The 20,665-nt window shown below is 46.1% G+C and overlaps 4 protein-coding genes across 7 annotated transcripts; 2 read left to right on the top strand and 2 right to left on the bottom strand.

Annotated features, from left to right (window-relative positions):
* The first annotated feature begins 59 nt into the window (after positions 1-59).
* Positions 60-4,139, top strand: LOC120948305 (N(G),N(G)-dimethylarginine dimethylaminohydrolase 1). 2 transcript variants are annotated; one of them, XM_040364483.2, is made up of 6 exons: positions 60-477; positions 727-946; positions 1,029-1,229; positions 1,909-1,971; positions 2,695-2,919; positions 3,013-4,139. In XM_040364483.2, the coding sequence occupies exons 1-6, from the start codon at positions 437-439 to the stop codon at positions 3,136-3,138; spliced, it is 876 nt and encodes a 291-aa protein (XP_040220417.1). In that variant the 5' UTR covers positions 60-436; the 3' UTR covers positions 3,139-4,139. The 2 variants fall into 2 exon arrangements, with proteins under 2 accessions (XP_040220417.1, XP_040220419.1); XM_040364485.2 differs by lacking the exon at positions 1,909-1,971 and having other exon boundaries at positions 63-477.
* On the bottom strand, positions 3,360-9,301 carry LOC120948299 (uncharacterized). Its single transcript, XM_040364471.2, has 8 exons — positions 8,948-9,301; positions 8,310-8,852; positions 7,964-8,251; positions 7,501-7,881; positions 7,155-7,424; positions 6,803-6,973; positions 5,042-6,649; positions 3,360-4,890 (listed from the first exon to the last, which is right to left on the bottom strand). Exons 1-8 carry the CDS (start codon positions 9,243-9,245, stop codon positions 4,688-4,690), a joined length of 3,762 nt encoding a protein of 1,253 aa, XP_040220405.2. The 5' UTR covers positions 9,246-9,301; the 3' UTR covers positions 3,360-4,687.
* A 49-nt stretch (positions 9,302-9,350) lies between these two features.
* LOC120948300 (uncharacterized) lies at positions 9,351-14,643 on the top strand. 2 transcript variants are annotated; one of them, XM_040364473.2, is made up of 7 exons: positions 9,352-9,492; positions 9,578-9,874; positions 9,963-10,253; positions 10,331-10,609; positions 10,674-12,836; positions 12,940-13,127; positions 13,211-14,643. In XM_040364473.2, exons 1-7 carry the CDS (start codon positions 9,486-9,488, stop codon positions 13,256-13,258), a joined length of 3,273 nt encoding a protein of 1,090 aa, XP_040220407.2. In that variant the 5' UTR covers positions 9,352-9,485; the 3' UTR covers positions 13,259-14,643. The 2 variants fall into 2 exon arrangements, with proteins under 2 accessions (XP_040220406.2, XP_040220407.2); XM_040364472.2 differs by having other exon boundaries at positions 9,351-9,492; positions 12,940-14,643.
* On the bottom strand, positions 14,099-17,767 carry LOC120948306 (polyadenylate-binding protein-interacting protein 2B). Of its 2 annotated transcripts, none has more exons than XM_040364487.2 (3): positions 17,463-17,767; positions 16,315-16,802; positions 14,099-16,208 (listed from the first exon to the last, which is right to left on the bottom strand). In XM_040364487.2, exons 2-3 carry the CDS (start codon positions 16,725-16,727, stop codon positions 16,043-16,045), a joined length of 579 nt encoding a protein of 192 aa, XP_040220421.1. In that variant the 5' UTR covers positions 16,728-16,802; positions 17,463-17,767; the 3' UTR covers positions 14,099-16,042. The 2 variants fall into 2 exon arrangements, with proteins under 2 accessions (XP_040220421.1, XP_040220420.1); XM_040364486.2 differs by having other exon boundaries at positions 16,315-16,790.
* Between the last annotated feature and the right edge of the window lie 2,898 nt (positions 17,768-20,665).

Raw genomic sequence — 20,665 nt, 5'->3', positions numbered from 1 at the left:
TTCCCGCAGGACACTGCAAGCACGCACGTGCTGCTACACCCTGTATGTTTACGTTGTCAAACAGCGGCATGAAAACAGCGTCGTGCTGTCAACAAATTAACAACTTTTGGCGAACCACAGCTCCGAACCACAGCTCACAATTCTTCGAGGCAATCAGGCTAATCGATTGGTAAAGTAGTGGCCGTGGCCTGGGTGTGCCGAATGTTCGTCCGTTGAGTGTGCAGTTTTATTTCGTGTACTCACTCCCTCCCTTCCAATTACCATTCTTCCCGAGTAGGACCGAAGGTGTAGACTGCGTGTGTGTGTGTGTGCGCTTTTGTGTGTTGTTTTTGTATATTAAATGTGCTCATAGTCCACCCATCGGTAGCCCCAGTAGCTCCATCATTTGTCCGGTACGGTACTAATTTGGTCAACGTGAAATCATATTTAGTTAGGCATGGCGTCACCCTTTCGCTATACACACGCAATCACTGCCAGGTATGTACTGCGCTCTTTGCCAGCAGCGAAAAAAGGTGGGGTCCAGCTCTCATGTGTCTGAGACCCCCGGGGGATCAAATCATGCAGTGCAAAGGCTAATTGTTTTGCTCGATTTGCTCAATCAAACCGTACATCCAACGCCCATTCTTCCAAATGTGTCGCGTGAAAAGCCATCCTATAACGAGGTTATAGGCCTACCAGCTCAACTGTGTGTAATGTATGTTTGTTTTTTCCCCCCAATCCTCACAGAATTCCACTATCGCTAAGAACACGGGGAGAAATAGATCTAGAAGAGGCAAAATTGCAGCATGAAAGCTATGTAAAGATGTTACGTGACCTAGGGTTGGACGTGATCGAACTGCCGCCGGACGAAAATTTACCCGAATGTCCGTTCGTCGAGGACTGCGCCGTCGTTTGCAATGGAATCGCTTTAATTTGCCGGCCCGGCGATCCCCATCGGTTGCAGGAAGTTAGTAAATCGATCTCCTAAACCCTTTGCTAGCAATCTAAACACGCTTCTTGGTTCGATTCGGTATGCTACACAATTGCAGGTCGAAGCGGTACGGGCTGTACTGAAGAAGGAACTGGATCTTCCACTGGCTGAAATAGCCGATCCAAACGCTAGACTGGACGGGGGCGACGTGCTGTTCACTGGGCGCGAGTTTTTCGTCGGACTCAGCAAGTGGACCAACGAGGCCGGTGCTCGCGCTGTGGCGGCCGCCTTTCCCGAGTATCCCTGTGTTCCGATTAAGGTACTGGCTAGCGGGACGTAATGTGCGGTTGTGTACACATTCCATTTACCTCTGATCTCAGTGCTGTATGTGTTTTCCGATCCTTACACACCTTGTGATTTTTCGTCTAATTTCTAACTGACTCTATAATAGCCTGTACCTCTAAATTGTGTCAAATGATCGCGTTAAGGCATTAGTGTACATACATATATATGACCGCCCATCGTCGTTGTTGGCACTAGAGCTTACATCTTCATTTGTGTGTATCATCATTGTGTAGAATTGCTAAACAGAATTTCGCCTTCGCTCAAGTGATATTAGACCGATGTTCGTTTCGCTCGTGTGTCTGAACTTGTACAGTTTTATTTTTGTTTAAAAGATTATATTTACGACCATCGAACGAATGCTGCAATACGGACTGCAATGACGAATGAATCGCGACTCCATCTGTAAAAGATACCATTTACCTCGGAACCGCTTGTTGTTCATCACCTTTATTACTCACCTTTTTATTTACTATACTTCCCTTCTCTCACTTTCACTTCTCTTTCTCTTTTTCTCTCTTTGCCAACCACCATCTCCACCAAATTATTCTGATCCTTACATTTTACACACTGTCCTTGCTTCCCAACTGATTCGTTGTGTATATGCAATCTGCGGAATCGAATCGCACCTGTGTGCACCACTGTATATCAAATAGGTAGAAGACGTAGACGAAGTGGTGAATCCTATTACGTTGGATTTAGTCAGTGGAGTCATTCAGGTTGATACGTTACACTATGCTCTCGTGTATTTGCCACAAAAACAGAACACAAAAAAAACACACAAAAGCAAAGCTAATTTTTCTTTTTCCGTTATTTAAACTTTATTCTCTGCATATGTTCGTTCCAAAGCATTGTGTACTTCCAACATACCCATGTGTACCCGCAGCGCTTACGATTTATATTATGCGTTATCAGTAGAACACAGATCGCACGATGGTTTTGCTTGCTTTGGTCCGATAATGGCCAGTTTCATTTGCACCTAAGAAAGCTGCTACTTTGGTCAACTTACCGAAACGGACTCATACGGATGTCAGGCGTCCTCCTTTACACGTTGTTTATGCATGATTACTAATTTTAGCATTGTTGCTTTTTAAATTCTTTTCTAAATAGAAGGATCCTCTTCTAGCTTGATGTTTGGTGGTGTTGTAACTTTACAAGTGCATCAATTTGAAATGGTTGAAATGACTTGTTTTTTCAGTGCATTTCTTTTATATGTGTTTTTTTTATTTTATCGAGCACTTTCTCAACTACGCCAGCAGTAGTCTGCTTTTTTGCAAATTTTAAAATAGTTTGATAATTTGTGCCCTGGCTAATTTGACGCACTGCAACACCAGCGCAGCTTGAGTATCTGCTTACAAGTGATTTTACATTATTCGCTCTGCGGCAGTACATCAAAACCGGCGGTCACAAGTTAACCGTTTGTCTATTCTCGTTTTCGCCAGGTAACTGAACATCACCATCTCAAGTATTACGTGTCCATGGGAGGACCCGACGTACTCTGCGTCAGTCGGAGCAAGGAGTCGCAAGAGATCTTGAAACGGATCGAAAGGGAAGCAACGTTTACGTACCACACGCTGACGCTACAGGAGGAGACAGCAGCTAATGTGCTGTACATCAACGGCACACTCGTCACGCGATCCGTGGACGAAATTCCAGTCTCGACGCAGGTAATAGGAATGGGGCCTCACCGACGCTACTCTGTTGACCGGTGGCACTGTCGTACGAGCTAACGCTTTTCGTTTTTCCTGCAATCTTCCCAGATTTTGTCGCAGAAAATTGACGCTCCACGCCAGATGCTGTACATGTCCGAGCTGGGCAAGTTTTCCAACGGTCTTACTGCGTGCTCTATTCTGGTCAAACGTTCCAAGCACATCAAGAGCCTTTGAACGAAAAACAAAACACGACACATCGACAAGCTCTAGAAACGCGAGAAACGTTACATTTTTCTCTTTTTTTTTTCGTTAATTAACTTATTTTGTGTGCAGTGTGTGTTGCAAAACACAAAACATTTTTTTTACGTATTTTATATATAGTTTTTGTGTATGTTGTTCCATGACCGAGTAATTATGATTATATGTTTGCTTTAGGAACGAAATATTCCTGAAGATGTGTTTTTAAATCTATTTATTCTTTTTCCATAACTGGTTGTGTATGTTTGGCAGCGAAACCTGCTGCTCACAAGTATTGTGAAAGTATTAAATTTATTCTGCACACATTTCAAAAGGTTGCCGTGTCGCGTGTCCACAGAAATGCGTTAGTATTTATCAGTTGCGTTTGCATCTCAGTTTCGTGTAGATGTGGTTAGTAATTCCAACACGGCGGCAACTAAACATATTATTTTTCGCGGACAATTGTCGATACTAGTCATCTAAGTGGGCATTACTGCTTTCCAACTCCAAAACCCAAACACTCCAGTGTACACCACCACGCCACGAGCGAAATCTGCCCGTTGCTAATGGTACAATTTTTGCTGCTTAAAAAATGCCTGACTTTTTCCCAATTTTAAACCACTATCGTTCAAATGATATTAATCTTAATGCTAGCGAATACTCTCTCTCTCTATCTCTCTTTTCTGGAGTGCGAAGAAAAAGGGGTCGCAAATAAAAATCTCATTCTAAACCTAACTCAATTCTAACTCGATATTTTCGGTCGCAACCGGTGTTTTTTGCTGAAACTGTGCGGTGTGTGAGGAGTACAAATGTGTATTTTGCAACTGTTTCTCGACAAATAAGTAAAACGAAGAAAAAAAACAACAAAGGGAGATATTTACAACGTAGCAATTTAGTTTGTAAACGACATGATTTTTCTCTACTATCTCTAATACACGCGAACCTTGATAATTGAGCGAAAGGAATAAAAGATGTGAAATTGTAGCTTCTTTAAAGCATCTGTTTTCCTGTCTTCTCTCACTCTCTCTCTCTGAACGAGAAATATTGAAAGAAATACATCGTAAAACATCTCTTCCCCGGAAACCTTCTGAGACAATTTAACATCGTTGCTTGCGATACTTTAGAAAATTATTTGTTGTGTGAATTGAAACAAAAAAAAGTATATAAAACGAAAGCAATGTAACATTAATTTCAATGTTTCCGAAAGATTTGTCCTTTATAGTTACAGCAATAATAAAATCACGGACGTTTCCGTGGCGGTTTTAATATTCCACTGCAACGATAATGTTGTTTTTACCACCAGTAAGTGTTCAATTTGTTCTTCGCTTGGTTTAAGCGACAATGTTTACGTGTTTTTATTGCAAACTCGTGTTGCAATAACTTTTACGGTCAAATAATTTCTTGAGCCGTATCTCTAAATTCCGCCACTTACATGTCAGAAGTGTTTGCTACTGTTAGAATGACAGAATATCGATGATAAAACCATGATGTTGCTTACTGTGCGCCGTCCATGTCGCAGTGTTTAATTTTACGCGTCCACGCAAGCTTATTGGACGTGCCTAACTTTGTCAATGAAAGGTTTAGGACGAATAGTTGTTCCATCGCTGAGCTCATTCACTGCAAGTGCCTCCGTGGCAGATTCGGCCCGCCGGAAAGTAATGGTACCAAACAACCCGTTATCGGGGTACCAAATGAAATCAATCTCGCCGTACGATTCATATGATTGATAAATTGTCTGTTCGTCGGTCGCTGTAAGAGAAGACGGTAAGGAACCGCAAAATGGAGGGAGGGAGTATATATCACATATTTGTTTCTGCCAAATAACCATCTTCACGCGAGACTAGGAGAAGGAGGGCCGGCCGGGGTAGAGCAGGGGAAAGATTTCGGTTCAAATACTTACGTTGCCTCATGGTGTAGTAGATTGTGTATCCCTCTCGGTGGATCGGTTTTTCCGAATTGAACGAGACGCGCAGACGGCGTCCCATTATTTTGACGTTGTTCATCTCCAGCGCTTTGAAGGCATGGTCGCGGTTGGAGTAGTTGAAGTACACTTCGCCGAACCGTTTACGGCGCGCAAAGTCCACATTCTCCAGACGCCCGTAGCGGGCAAATATGTCCTCAATCTCTCTTTCCGACATCTTGCTGTTAACGTTGCCGACGAAAACCGTGTGCTTCTGATGCTTCGTGTTATAGCGTCCAATGTTGTACATGTCCCGTTCCAAGGAATATCCTCGCCTTGGTTCTGACGGCGGCCGGGCCTCTCTGGATGGGGTCCTTGAACGGCGCCGCCTCTGGCGGTAGAACTGGGGAGAAGGCGAACGGGAAGTTCGCGACCAGCGCACGGGCGATCGCGTCCGGGACCGGGTCAGCTGGCGCGAACGGCGAGACCGCGAGCGTGATCGGGAGCGTGATCGCGAGCGACCATAATTGCGCGGTGACGGAGAGCGCGAACGTGACTGTGCACGGTAGGGCGAACGGTGGTATGAACGTTGAGGTGAACGACGGGGTGAACGACGGGGTGAACGGCGTGGTGAGCGCGAGCGTGATCGAACATTTTGCCGCCTTGCCGGTGGTGATGGTGAAGCATCGAATGAGCTTCCCGCGTAGTTGACATCTTCCGGCATTCTGAAGCGCCACTTGGCCTCCAGCTGTATCTGTATTTCCCGCTGCTCACGGTTCAGCCCGGCAAGCAGATCGCGCAACGCATCGACCCGCGATCCCTTGCGGTAGTCAAAGCGTTGGCGCAGCGAATCCAGCTCTTGCGTGATGGCGATTTTTTCCACCCGTATCTGCATATAGCGCTCGTGCGCCAAGCGGTCCGACGGAGAAACGGAGCGCATCTGGTCCGGAAACATCATTTTTCCAGCTGGGTAGGTTGTGGGAATGCTGCTAACTGTCGCCGTCGTCGTCGTGTGCGTGCTGATCCGTTGGCTGGTGGACGCACTGTCCGATCGAGCCGGCGAAATGCGTTTACTTCTACTGCTGCTCTGCTCGGCTCGGCTGTGGCTGCTGCTGCTGCTTGTTGAGTCCTTTCCCTTTCCTTCCGGCGATTTTTGGCGCTTCGAGCTGGTAGAGGGTAGCAACGCCGTTACGTTCGCTTCATCCTGCTCCAGCTTTTGCAGCCTACGCTGGATCTCCTGCTCCTTTTGCTTAATGTAGCGTTCCATCTCTTCCAGATCGCTGAGCTTATCCTGACATTCCGATTTGATGCTGCGCCTTTCTGCTATCACCTTCCGGAGATCAGCCGATGTTGCGTCCGGTGCCAGCGGGGGAGGAGCACCGCTCGTCGACGCCTTGGGTGATTCACTGGGTGCATTTTTTATTTCCACCTTTACCGGTTCCTGCATTGGAGGCTTTTGCTGCTTCGGGGGGTTGTCTTCTACTTCCTTGTCGGCAAATATATCCGAAAGCAATACGCGGGGTCGCCGCTTCACATCATCCACGTCGTCCAACTGAGCGCCTGGGCCGCCTTTTTTAAATCCATTCTGTTTCAGCACATCTTTCAGGCCTGTATTTTTCGGGTGAGTTTACAGTTAAGCACGGTTGGCATTAGTGACCGGGAAGGATCTATGCACTAAGACAAGACTGCGACATCCTTGTGCGGACAGCAACTGGGAATAGTTCTGGTGGTTGGTTGTTGTTTTTTTTTGTGTCAACTTACAGCAAACTTCAACTGGGTGATGGTCGATAGCCCTTACCCCACACGCTATACGGGCTCCTTTAAGGTCTCGAAAGATGATGACGAATTCATTTAAACCTACTTTTTCGGCAAAATACAACCCGCCGCATCCAAGAAAGCCGCGCGTGACTCGTGCCACGCTAATATTTTCCTCTAACGGATACATTAGAAATAGTTTTGTTAATAATATATGCTTTACCGTCCGCTAACGCTAATGATCAATGTAATGTGTCAGCTACGGGTTTGTTTTCGATTATGACCAAATGAACACCAAATGAAATATCCACACGACATTCCACTCCGTTCACAATACGTTCAACTGGATTAGACTTACCTGTGAGAACTTTCACCATTATGCCTTCGACGCAGTCGAGCTTTGGGCTTTCCGCAGCGATGTGTTTGAAGATCAGTTCTCCACCTAACTTACCCTTCAGCCGGATGGCTCGATACGCCTCCAGATAGTTGGCGAAGCTGACGTACACCTTCCATGTGTTCGGATCATATCTGCTAGTTTCATGGCGCATGGCCAACACTTCGCCGGCACGATTAAAGTATTGCTTCAGCGCTGCTAGCTTCATATTCTTGGGACAGTTGTAAAGAACCACTGTAAACAAACATCACAAAACACTGCATTTAGAACTGCCAAACTACTACTTTACTCCCTGACATCTTTCGCTTACCTTCAAAACTGTATTTGTTTGGGTTGGGATTGCGATAGTGGGGATTGTGTGCTGTCTTGAAAATGATATTGTCCATTTTTTCCTGCTCCTCCTTCGCTTCAATGTCATGCAGATAGTCGAACTTTGACGTTCCATGTACCTTTCCCTTGGCGGCTTTCTTCAGGGAAGCGCAACTGGAAACGAATCGCTGAAAATCCTTCTGGCTTACCGGCATAGCGAAAACCGTATAGCCTGCGATGCAGTTGATTTGGCACGCCTCGGCCATGCTGATCGGGTGCGTAAAGTGCACGATCGTCGGACCATTGTTGCGCACCATTTTCTCTACGTACAGCACGTTCCCGACGTCGGCGAATGCCTGCACGATCTCATCGAAAAATACATCTAGCGAGTGAATGAAGCACACGGTAACATTAAAACCTCATCCCACCGAGCGTATCGTATCGATCCGATGACATCAACTTACAGGTTGGCACATAATTGATCAGCACGCTCTGATTTTTAACCGGATACAGTGCTTCCCCGGGAATCATGGTGAAAACGGTGCAGGTAATGTTGGACAGAACTACCTGGCGGCAAAAGCAATTGATCGCACGCTGCTGCGATTCTTCGTTCTCGTACGTGATCATGTAAACCTTCGTAAACACCGCGTTTAGACATATGCCGCGCTCGATGCTTACGATTGGGCCGAATTTTTGAAAGAATATAACGACATCTTCGTCGTAAACGTCTCGTGGAATATTTTCCACTTTCACTGAAATACAACAATTGGATTACGGTGCGCCGGGTTACATAGAAATACTGCTACCTACCCGACGTTTTGTTGGCGGCTTTAAATCGGAGCTTTCCAAAGCGCACATCACGCCGGTAAACGAGCAAAGGACTGTATTCTTCCTCAAAACACTGCTGATTATCCTGCTGCTGATCCATGGACGGATCATAATCATCCTCATTCTGGTTGAACTGTCCCATTGAGTCATCGTCTACGTTGTCGTAGTGCTGCTGGTCGTGATACTGATCCTGATCTTGATCTTGATTCATTCGGTTGTTCTGATTGTTGCCTCTGCTCGGTTGCTGATTATCAAAGTACTGCTGCTTCGCGCGCAGCAGCTCGTTGTACACGCGCGGCGTTTTGTAGCTGTCCAAATCTTCCAGCCGCACGCGCACATCCTCGTCCAGCACCTTCACCGAGACCTGCTGGCCCTTGAGCATAGAATTGTCTAGCTTCCGTTGCGCCGCATGAGCCGCAGATCGTTCAGCAAACCCGACGAACGCGTAGTAATTGGTAGGGATCTGTACGGCTTCCACATTTCCGTACCTGCAGCAGGCTTCGAACAGATCCTCTTCGCTCGTCTCTGTGCGGCGTAGCGTAGAGGATAAAGTGGAGAGGGAACACACTGTGTGATAGGGTCGAAAAGGAAAGCAGCAGTACGCCGGAAGCGGAACTTACCAGAGGACGTGTTTTGTATCACTATTGTAAAGCCGGCAAGAAACTTTCGGTCGTCATTGGACAGCAGCACGCTCAACCGATGCGACTGAAACAGCGTTTGGTCCAGGTTGCATGCTTCCAGCGCTTGGTCTTCATTCTCGAACAAAACAAAGGCGATCTTGGTGCGGCAATCATTTCGATTTTCACGCATGAACGTCGAGCCGACGACATTTCCCGACGACCGCAGGAAGCTGTGCAGTTCCGCCAGCGACGTTTGCTTGGGAATATTAGAAATATACACCACTTCGTTTGGATCCATCACGAAAAGATAGAAAGATAGAACCAGCAGCCAGCAGCTTGCTGCTAATTTCCTCACAAATGACAGCCAGCGGCGTTCGAGCTGTCACATCTGTCAAATGGCGCAGGCCGCAAAGCGTAAACAAGGGGTGTACGCCTGATAGTGCAGCATGTAAATTCTATAAATGTACTGTAAGTTTGTCGTAAAATCGGCGAATGATCGCTAAAATCTGCCCAATTAGCTCTTACTTACAGCTACACCATGGAAGGTAAGTGCACCGTATCGATTTGCACCTTTTAAGGTCGAAACATTTGCTAACACGTTCTGCTGGCGGCTGCTGGTTGTCCTTGCAGACAATAATAAAAACGAATATTATTTCGGCAATTTGCCGAAATCTGCCACGGAGGGTGAGTTACGAACCTTTCTCAAAGATTGTGGAAAGATAACCGGGTTCGAGTATCGACTGGCCAAGTGTACCTACTGTCCGACAAAGATTGCGTACGTAAAGTTTGCTGAAAGTTTGGGTCGGGAAAAGGAACTGGATTTGAGTAAGCAAATGTTCAAGGAAAAGCGGCTGTTCTGCGCTAGCACGAGAGCGGAACCGTTCTTCACGCCACTACTCTCCGTTGTAGTCCGCTATCTGAACGAGCGTAAGTAGCTTGCAAACCCTTAAAACACGACCGACTGCTAGCCTAGATTTACACCTAACCCAACGTTCTTTCTGTCCGTTCTCCCCAGACATCACCGAGGAAGACCTGTACGCACACTTTGAAGCAGTTGGGTCGGTTGAATGTGTACAAAAACCATCGCAGAACTATGCATACGTGTCCTTTAAGGATAACGCATCCATAAAGGCGGCAATGGAGCTGAAGAAGTCGCTGAAGGGCATTGAACCCTACATCGTAGAAGTGAAGCGAAAAATCAGTATGTTTCTAGAGCAGAAAAAAGCCGTAGCGTATGCAAGCATCAGGGACAAGTGCGACAAGCTGGATCTAGTTTACGATCCAGACGCGGAACATGAAACTACATGTAAGTAAGCCGCACCAGAAATGGCAGTACAGTACAGTACCTCAAACATAATTCTCAAAAATGTTCTTTCTGTGCAGTGCTTGTGACCAACATCCCCAGAAACACCGAGGAGGATGATGTGGTCGAATTTTTAGGCAGGTTCGGGAAGATTGTCGACTGGGAGATGCAAAAATCGGCTAGCTGCGTGATGTCCAACATTGGCTACGTCACCTATCAGCATCCGAAGATGGCGCGGACGGCATTTCTGCACGCACCTTTAAACTTTCAGGGCTTTGGAATGGAGGTGTACAACCGGTTGCTGGGGTACACGTCGAACCCTTCGGACCAAGCGGTTATCATACAGCGCACGAGTGTTTGTGAGTACTGCCGTTGGGCGGAAATGAGCGATTGATTGTTGATCGAATGTTGAAATGCTTCCAGATATAACTAACGACGAGATATTTGAAACATTTTCCGAGCATGGGCGCGTCGAATACATACAACGCATCGATGCCGTTAATTACAACACAATTGTCCGCATGGACTCCGAGAAGGCGGCCCGGGATGTTAACCTACTGAAGCTTGTCGCTGGCGAGACGGTGGCGATACGGCCGTACTCGGCAAAGCGCTACGTAACTCCCACGTACGCTCCTCGCAGCACGGATACACGCACTCCTCCAAGGCGGACGCGCAAGGAAAACATGTTACTGCACATTAACGACATCGAGGAGCGCAAGAACATGTCGCTGCTGCCAACGGCGTTCAACCCGCAGTACTGCAATCCCAACCCGCAGTACTACCGGAACGAGGTGCAGGTTTGGAATTATGGGCCGAGGCAAGGTTTGATAGAGTTTAGAGATTATTTTAAAAAATACGGGACCGTAATCAATTTGCGCGAGCTGAAAGAGTACAGCACGTCACCGATCCGTGTCGCTTACCTTAGCTTCGAAACCAAGCTGGAAGCGAAGCGCGTTTGCAAGCTCAACAATTCGTTCATGTGTTCGCGACGGCTGGTCATCCTGATGGCCGATCACTGTATCGTGCATGATCCGAAACTGTGTGTGAAAGTAACCGACCTCACGGAAGAAATAGCCGATGAGGATATTTACGACCGGTTCAGTATGATAGGCGACGTCAAGTATGTATACCGTCCCAAGGTGGAGGCAGCCATCGTGTGCATGGCCAAAGAGAAATGTCAAGCGAGGGCAATGAAAGTGATGTGCGTGGGTCGCTTTTGTGTAACTGTATCTTCCCTGCCGGGTTCGAACAATCCTCAGCAGGGAATGGGAGGTACACAGACCAACGACGGGCCGCCGGGGATGATGCAAAATTCAGCTCCCATTAACCCTAATGTGGGTCCGGGAGCTGCATCTGGCGCTCCTTGGAGCGGACCGGTGCAAAATGCTCCGATGGGGCCTAGACCGATGCGTCCAATGGGACCGGTGGGTCCGATGGGTCCGATGGGTCCAATGAGACCAATGGGACCGATGACACCGATGGGACCAATGGGACCAATGGGACCAATGGGACCAATAGGACCAATGGGTCCTTCTAATCCAGGTGGCCTCGGTAGCTGGATACCGCCACCAATGTCTGGTGGTATGAGTAGACCGGCTGGACCCATGTCTGGTGGACCGATGCAATTAGGCGGACAGGAAATTAGTCCGCGGATGCGAGGTTTAATGCAAACCGTCGAAGCACAAATGATCAAGTGCAAAAACTTCACCTCGCTGTCAATGGCGAATCAGTTTAACTTGGTTCGCGACATAGTCAATCAATGCGTCACTTTCCCGTACTTTTTGTCCCTGAGCGGTGATGATAAAATTCGTTACCTCATCAACGGAGACAGCGGTTTTCAGCAGTTGAGCAGCTTTACGCTCTTCACGTATCCGGAGCAGCTGCAGATGCTATCGATCATTGAGGACTACTACCGTAGCACTAGCGAACCGGGCAGCCTGCCACCTCGATCAGCCTCGACGCCATCGAACACGCTCGTAGTGCTGACCAACGATACTGGTGTGGCGACGCCCTTGCAGGAATCAGCCCCAATCGACAGCGAGCATTCACCGACGGGCGAGCAGGATGTCGACGACGATGATGACATTCCACCTGCACCATCCCCTCCACCGGCACCATCGTTTCGTTCCAGATCGCCAACTCCAACCAATGACGAGGATGAATGGAAATCTGCTTCCACCGGTTCTATCAACGGTTCGGAGGTGCAGAAGCGGCTGCTAGAAAGTTTTGCAGCAGCTAGTGCACAAAACAAGCGTGCCAAAACCGGACTGGATCCGCCCGCTTACAAACGGGCTAATTGGCCCGAAAGACCATTCGTGCAAGTTAGCAATCTTCCGAAAAAAGCCAGCAAGCAGTACGTCGCAAAGCTTTTCAGCCACTATGGCAAAGTTGAGTTCGTGTCAGAAACGAAAACCTTCACGCCTGATTCGAAAACGATGATCGTGAAGTTCGAAACCATGTATCAGGCTTACATGGCACTGGAGCAAAATCTGAAGACGGTGCTGGGACGCCTGATCCGTGTTACTGTCCACGAGACGCGCTACAAAATGAGTGCGAATCGTGGCATAGGAGTGACCTGTAATGGACGTGAGTGTGTCGCCTCCGCCGACTGCTTCACATTGCCGATGTGCCCAATCCCAATTGATGCTATTTTTTTGTTTGTTTTACTTTATACACATACTCTCTACAGCCTATTCTGAGGTGGAAATATTTGAAACGTTCAAGTCTTGCGGAAATATCGTTTTCATGAGAACGGTCGGAACGCCTGGAAATGAAGTGTGTGTGCTTGACTATCAGAGCAAAGATTCGGCGGCCGCCGCGCTCAAGATAACGTATCTGCACAACGGAAGCCGATGCAAAGCCGTGCCCTACAGTCTGGTAAGTTTCGGACATTGTGTCAATCCCACAGGAACGCTTGAGACGAAATCTTACCCCTTTGCACGTTTACTGTTCATCAACAGCCACCTCCACCAGAAGAAATGAATGACGATAAAGTTGTTTTAGAATAATTAGCTCATAACATTTATGCATAAGATAGTGTTACGCATTGTGTGCAGTTGAAAAACTGTGAATGACACGCGGTCGAAATGCCTGTAAGGCGTGATTACGAAGTCGTGTGCGAAATGTTCACTAGGCAATAATACGGCCACCGCAATCAAACAGAAAAATATGTTATTGATTGAGCAACAGTCGGCGCTCAATTAATCCAACCATCATTATGTAGTTGGCCGCACAATTCAGCATGTGTCGTAAGCGCGACACAGCGAAGGATTACTTACTTTAAGAAATTTTGTTAGACATAAGCTGTGTGTAGGGAAAGGGACAACTGCATTAAAAGCAATTCTTTGTAATTATTTTAATGCAAACAAGACTCTGCCTTTAGGACATGTGCGATATAGATAATTTAAAGTAATAGATGAGTTCAAAACTGAAACAAGACAAATAGTCATTCATCCACAACCATCTGGTAAGTATTTTTAAGATTACACGGATATCAACCACGAAAAGCAAAATTAATGCGCACCGTAAAGGCTTCCCCCGGATCCGTCATCAAACACTGGAGAACACAGGGAGTGAAGAACCCGGAAACTGGAAACTAGAAACTGGAAACTGGAAACTGGCAACGAACAACATTACATCCCACAGCTGCCGATTGTTGACCGTAGCCAAGATAGACAGAGTGACAAAGTTGTAAAATCAGCATCGTGTTAGAGTAGGTTTGATTTTACTACTATTTATCATTAACTAATAAACGGAAGAGTGAGTTACACCGCGAATAAAAGGATAATTACATTCAAATCAATCCAGTACCGGTACTGCTTTTAAACAGTGAATAAAACATCGTCTCATCACTTTCTTTGAAGACTTTAATGCAGTCTTTTTTATTTATTTATTTTTTTTTGCACGGTTTTGACCATTTCTTTCTAAACTATCACACAATTAGGATTTCGTTACACTTAAATCTCGATTCGCTCTAAATAAACTGTTTGCGCTTATTTTATCTTATTTTTTTCGTTTTGCTGTTGCAGCACTAGAACTAATTGTCGTGTCATGTTGCTTTCTTACGGTTGCTTGTGTACGGAACCTAAAATTGTACACATTAAAACATAAATTTCATTCGATCATTTGTAAACAAAACAAAACAAAAAAAGCTGACGGATATTTGTACCACCTTTTTCTATATGAGAGTACAACGGACCATACGATCCTATTGTAAAATGCAAACGGAAACTCTTCTTCTGTGCTGTGCGCGGTGGTGCTGTCCCACCGGTGGTTTTTCTGTATGAAATGAGGAGACAAAACACACAGAGAGAACCTTCATAACCGCACCAACCGCGGTAGCGCCATCCACCATCGCGCAAAAGACCGGGTAAAAGAGGGGGGGGGGGGGGGGGGGAAACAAAACTTATGCCTGAATGACTTAATCCCGATAGTGGATATGAATCAACGATAATCGTATCACAGTTGAAACATCATCCTTTCTTGTAACGAAAGAAATGTTCTATTCCTGTGGCAAATTCGATCGCCCTTTCGCTAACAAACGTGCACACCCGGGTTTGCACTTGCCAGTTGTCGCCACGCCACGAACAATCATAATACTAACACATACAGCAGACTTTTCTTGTTGACTTTTTATACTTTTTTTGTTTTTGTTGTTTGTAAATTATTATAGTTTTAGTGGCGTTCCTGTGTAGTATCAGTAGCCTGCTTACAACTAATCACTAACAACGATCTAATGATGAAATATCGGTTCCCGAAAGCAATCGCGGGACCTTTTTTTTGTGTTCGACCGCTTTCGTTTCTCTAATAGCGTAACCGATGAGAGCGCAAATGTAAATATGTGTGTTTTTTTTTGCGGGGGAAATATTTTACGAAAGACAAAAAAAAGTTAGAATAAAAATGGCTGAAACATAAAAAAGGAACTTGCACACTACCCAAACTCACGATACAAAAAAAAAAAAAAAGTTGGACTTTCTTCTCAAGACATACGCGACGACGGTTCCGTAAAGGTTTCGATTTAAGCACATTGTTTGGTTCCCTATTCTTAACGGGTAGGTGTAGTAGGAGGGGTGATTCCGCATTGCACCATAAATCTTTACCAACTAACACAACAGATTAAAAGTCCTATGCCTCCAAAACAAAGGGGGGGGAGGTAAGTATTGTACACTCTGGGGCGTGCGGAACCAGTACAGCCATGTAATTAATAATTATTCTTCAAGTTCGTTGCCACGGTGGAAGCGTTTGTGTGAGCACTCGGCATGTTTCCATCACCAGTATGTTTCGGTGATGGTAGCGAATGCGTTCAAAATTCGTTCTATTATTAAGCGGTGTACTTCCAACGCCAGTACACACCCACACACGGGTTCGTATTACACAGCTAACAGACGGGACGAAGGGATCTGGTTCCCTTCGTAAGTACAATGGCATCCCCCAGATGCAAGCATCGGCTACCGATGTTGCCCAGTGTGCGCGAAATTCGTAACCAGCAAAATTGGGAAGTGGCATGACTCGAGAATCGTTACTTTTCATTGAAAAGTAAACGCAAATTCTACGCACACACACACACAAACACATTTATTCCAATGCAGCCCCACCGGCGGAAGGACAGTTAAACAGTATTAGCTCTCTATGGGGTTGTGTTATTATGCGCTTACACATTACACACGTTCGTCGTACAAAGAATAAGGCAATTATAATCGTAAAAAAAATAAATCGCCCCTTTTCCACTTTTTTTCTCGCTTTGTGAGTATTTGCATACCTTTTTCGATGCTTGTTCCCGCCCGACTGTGGCTTCAGTAGGACGTTGGAGCGACGAGCGCACGCAGCGATGGCACAAACTCGGCGGCCAGTGGGTTTAGCGTCGACTTCTCCACGTTCACATCCTTGGGCTGGCGGGTCTGCTGCCCCTGCTGTCCCTCTTTGTCGAGCTGTAGGCTGGACAGGATGTTCATCAGACCGCTGCAGGAGAATGGGATACAGGAGGACACGATAACGATAGGATACGAGGCAATGCAGCAACTCCGAAAGGGCTTCGGTGGCTTCCCGGGCGCGCGCACTCTCTTACCTTTCTCTCGGCACATTGCCTACCAGCGCCGTCGAGGCCATCCGCTCCGCCGAAGCCATCTCATCCATCATCATCGCCTCGATGCACTGGTCCATCAGCTCTTCCTCCTCTAGCCGTTGCATCTCCTGCATGTCGAACTCGTCCTCGTTCTCCATCCACATGTACTCGGCAAAGTCGTCCGCAGGGCCAGTGGCTTCCTCGTTGGGCGGTGTGCTCATGCTGTCCCCGTCCGAGTCGTACGGATCGTTCGGATACGGGATCGCGGTGTTGCGGACCGCCACCGTTTCTGCGTCGCCTCCACCGCCGCCGCCACCAGCGCCCCGATTGAACCCGTTGCCCGCGTGCAGGGTGATGTGTGTGTAGGTGTTCGAGCTGCTGCCGCCGATGTTGTTGTCGGGCATCTTCATTTTCATTTGCTCTGTCGCTTGCAGGACCGATCGGCAAACGATTTGCTTGTGTGTTTGTGTGGGTGTTTACTGAAATAGAGACTATTATCAATTTTATGTAATGAATATTTGAATTCACATCAGTGCTGCAACTCCCTGGGGTTGGTAGGCGAAAAGAGTCATGTAGGCCGAGACCTATCTGGCCTAGTGTATCTGTATATATGTCTGTGTGTGTGTTTCAACTTGTTATGCGTTATTTGTTTACTTTCGCCTTCGACTAATTATAAACAGTTGGCTAACGTACTCTTCCAAATGACGTCTTCTTCCTCTTCTGTTGCACCTCTACCAAAACAAAGCTCATAATAATAATGCCTTTCTAGGACAGTGACGGTGGGGAGGGGGTGAAACAATACACTTGATATTCCGTACGCTTCTCGTTTGCGTGTCACTGCCTCCATTGCTTGAAGTTGCTTCGCTGCTTTTACTATCTCAAGGTGAATTGGAATAGCCTTTACACCGTAGGGGGTGAAGGACGCTTGTTGGTGGACAAGTATCTCTTCCATTCAGCCCTGCTTACCGTCACAAAATAATAATGGTACTAGTCCAGAAACGTTAGTAACATTTTTGGAAATCCATTTTTTTACTCTGGAACATGGATGCACAATTGACCCTCCCCCAGGCGCCTAACCAGTATTGCAACACCAGCACACAAGCAAGAATGTAACAAACCCGGTAGCACCTCCATCTTTTGCAGTTCATTACCTCAAGGAGAAAACGCTTAATAATGTAGCTCACAACGTCGCAATTTTGCGTTACTTCGAATTTCAGCCTGCCGGAAGGTTTTGCACGAACCAAAATGCGCGTTGACACCAATTTGTACGCTACGCAAGTAATTTCGTACGAAAATTTCAACAATCGCTCGAAAATGTAAAGTTCACTTGAGAAAATTTGGTACACCTTCGGGGCCGAGCGTTTTGTTCGTTTCTTTTTGTGCGTTCGCCCTGCTGCTGGATTGCTTTGTTATTTTTTTTCCCACTGGTGGCGATGGCGACCCGTACAGCAGTATTCGTGCACGGGCCACTGACAGGGCGAGTCGAGCAGTTTTTGTTGTTGTTCGAGCAGCGACCTGACGGCTCGCCGTATGACATTCGGGTAATGTTTGAACCGTAACCGAACAAAATGCGTTGGAACAGAATTTAAAAAGCCATCTAAGAGTTTGGGGTTGGAAAAATTGGACAAGAAAAATGTAAGAAAATGCAATAAATTGATCAAATATCGTGACAGTGGCAAGTGGAATTTTTCGTTCTACTTTGCAGAGAAATTAAAGGTAGCTTTTAATCAGCTTTAAAACAGCTATGAGGTGTTTTAACAAAGCCACCGGAGTGGAGTAAGCTTAGCAAGTGGATTTTAAGCGCTGCGAACAGATGTATCTAATGCAAATTCATCCTTTTTATCGATAGCCCAACAATCGTTGTTGGTCCAGGATGCACTTTAAAGGACTGGACTAAAGTCAGAATACTTCATCCTGCGTTTGAGAGGATAGTTCTGCGATGGGATTCGAACTGGATAGTGGGTTGCAGTGCGTCCTTCACAAGACTGTACATTTTCGCAAATATACAGTCAAAGGCTCGCTTAAAAAGTGTTTGTGATGTTGAATGAGTTTTCAAATTATGTATGAAGCAGCTTCTCATCTTTGCACATGCACACACTGCATTGTACACTAAAAGATGCAACTAGAGCACTGCAAGCGGATAACAACAAACTTTCCAAAGTTAAACAATTGATTTACTATTCTCGCCATGCAAGGATAACAACATGGATAGCAGCAACACTTTTCTTTGCCAGCTGTAGTCACTGGGCAAAAGGTTGTGTGCATAATTCACTGGTTGCATTGCATTGTGTGCAAAACGGTAGAGTCGATAGGGATGAACGGCGGTGGAAACTTTCACATTTCAGTGTTTTGTCATTTAATTTAAAATGCAACCCATACACATCACAATACGCCTCGCCAAAGGGTAGCCCACTATCGATGAGCCGTACAACAAAACAATGCCACAGTTGCTATTTATAGCGTGTATTGATCAGGCAAAATTAGATTATGGATGAATTTTTAACGCAATATCTAAATTGGAAATTCAATGATTAATAAAGTTTTTGTTTTGCCTCAATGCAGTTAATTCAATCGTACCGCGTGCCATTCCCTCTTCGCTCTCCTGCTCGCAAGGTCGTCGTCGTCGTCGTTCGTGAGGCGATGGGAGACGGTGCGTTTCGTGCGCGTGAACTGTGTCGCTTTAATCGAGTGTGTCACTGCGGCGCTGGTGCTACTGTTGCTGCCTCCTTGCTGTACTGTTAGTGCACAATCTGATAAAGTCCTTCAGATTGTTACCTCGGCATGTAAACAATCGTGCGCTTAATAGGCATGTATCAGTGGACAACATCATACTTTTACCTGATCACTGTACATAATTTACGAATGTCATCATCATTTCATTGAATCACTTCCCTGGGCTGGACGATAGCTGGCCCTTGGGGGAGCAGAATAGGAGCGGGAATAATCGACAAAATGGTTGATTTTTTTTTGGTGTAGTTTCCTCACATCTTGATTGCCTTGTGCGTGTGGTTGCGTGTGTTTATGTGTTAAATTCGTCCAATAAGCACGACAATCAACAAGTAAATAAACCATTTTAATATGCTACAAACAGTTGCCGATAATTTGAGGTAGTGCAGCTTAAAACAGCAAACAATTTTATAAATTAAGACTTGAATCACATTTTCGACAATCTACCATCTGAAGGAAGCTGTTGTGGAAAAACTCTGCTCTGCTGTTTGTCGATTGCGTCTGGCTGCACATATTCAAATGGAGCTGGTGTAGCAGGCATGCATTACACTGGGCACGAGAACAGGTGTGCGACATCAATCAGCTCTTCCATTCCCCCCCAAAAACACATACACACTCAAAAGAGAGAAAACAAACCAGAAGAACCCCGACGTATTGTTTCGAGAGCGGGAACGAAGAGAAAACTAAAGCTAAAGAGAGAAAGCAACAGACACAAAGGAATAGGCTGCCGTGCTGCAGCGACCGAGAGAGAGAGAGCGAGAGCGAGAAAGAGACACCAGAGCAGCAAGAGAGCGCGCGCGATGGATGAAGGAAAAGCGAAAGTAGTAGCCACTCGACAGGGCGGTGTGTGATCTGTGCGTTTGAAGGTAAAATATATTGGAACCGTATCGCGACGCGTCGTCAGTAACGGAGCAGCTTTCACGCAGTACCAACAACGCGATGCAATAAACCACACCAGAAACAACAGTTCGGTTGTGCTAAAGTGCCGTCGTCGGACAGTAAAACAAAAAGACGGTTGACAGGCGCTGTACCGCGTTACCGTCGCTGTTCAATAAGCGTGAGTGTCTTCAAATACAGCGTAGCGGCCTCCCAACCCTTACAAGTGTTGTGCCCGGAAACGCATCCATTCTGTGGCAAAGGTGCAATAATAATTAGAGCATAACGTAAAATCTATGCCATCGAAAAGTGACCGACGATGATGACCTTTTAACGGTGCAGATAACGGATATCGGTATGTGTCACAGTATGTGTGTGTGTCGCGGGATGGTGTGTGGTGAAGTGATTGGGCAGCTGAGTGGAGTTTGTTAGTTAATTAATTATTTGCTATTAAAAGCTTTCGACAGTCTCGCGCTTCGATGGAGACGCATGGTGTTTTATATTGATTTTAATATTGTTTTTTAGAAAGTAGTTTATTTTACTAGTTTCTTGCTCACAATGAGATTGGAGTGAGTTTTGCTATTAAAGAAGCCTTAATACATTATAAACTTAACAAACAGTACCATCATAAACAATCCCTGAGGAAAGATAGAATATGAGATGCAACCACGACCTGCTGCATGCTTTGCGGTGTAATATATCAACCCTCTCTACCTGTGTTACATATATGCGGAAAACGCTATGCTACCTT

This window comes from Anopheles coluzzii, chromosome 2 (genome assembly GCF_943734685.1).
Source record: "Anopheles coluzzii chromosome 2, AcolN3, whole genome shotgun sequence".
Taxonomy (NCBI): domain Eukaryota; kingdom Metazoa; phylum Arthropoda; class Insecta; order Diptera; family Culicidae; genus Anopheles; species Anopheles coluzzii.
The sequence above is the reverse complement of the archived record's forward strand: the minus strand, read 5'-3'. Positions and strand labels throughout refer to the sequence as shown.

Coding starts and splice junctions, on each gene's coding strand:
- LOC120948300 (XM_040364472.2), top strand. Junction 9,875..9,962: donor AGTCCGCTATCTGAACGAGC/GTAAGTAGCTTG, acceptor CGTTCTCCCCAG/ACATCACCGAGGAAGACCTG. Junction 10,610..10,673: donor CATACAGCGCACGAGTGTTT/GTGAGTACTGCC, acceptor AAATGCTTCCAG/ATATAACTAACGACGAGATA.
- LOC120948299 (XM_040364471.2), bottom strand. CDS start 9,245: ATGGATCCAAACGAAGTGGTGTATATTTCTAATATTCCCAAGCAAACG. Junction 8,252..8,309: donor AGCCGCCAACAAAACGTCGG/GTAGGTAGCAGT, acceptor GTTGTATTTCAG/TGAAAGTGGAAAATATTCCA. Junction 4,891..5,041: donor CTACTACACCATGAGGCAAC/GTAAGTATTTGA, acceptor CTTCTCTTACAG/CGACCGACGAACAGACAATT.
- LOC120948305 (XM_040364483.2), top strand. CDS start 437: ATGGCGTCACCCTTTCGCTATACACACGCAATCACTGCCAG. Junction 947..1,028: donor ATCCCCATCGGTTGCAGGAA/GTTAGTAAATCG, acceptor ACACAATTGCAG/GTCGAAGCGGTACGGGCTGT. Junction 2,920..3,012: donor AAATTCCAGTCTCGACGCAG/GTAATAGGAATG, acceptor CAATCTTCCCAG/ATTTTGTCGCAGAAAATTGA.
- LOC120948306 (XM_040364487.2), bottom strand. CDS start 16,727: ATGAAAATGAAGATGCCCGACAACAACATCGGCGGCAGCAGCTCGAAC. Junction 16,209..16,314: donor GGCAATGTGCCGAGAGAAAG/GTAAGAGAGTGC, acceptor ATTCTCCTGCAG/CGGTCTGATGAACATCCTGT.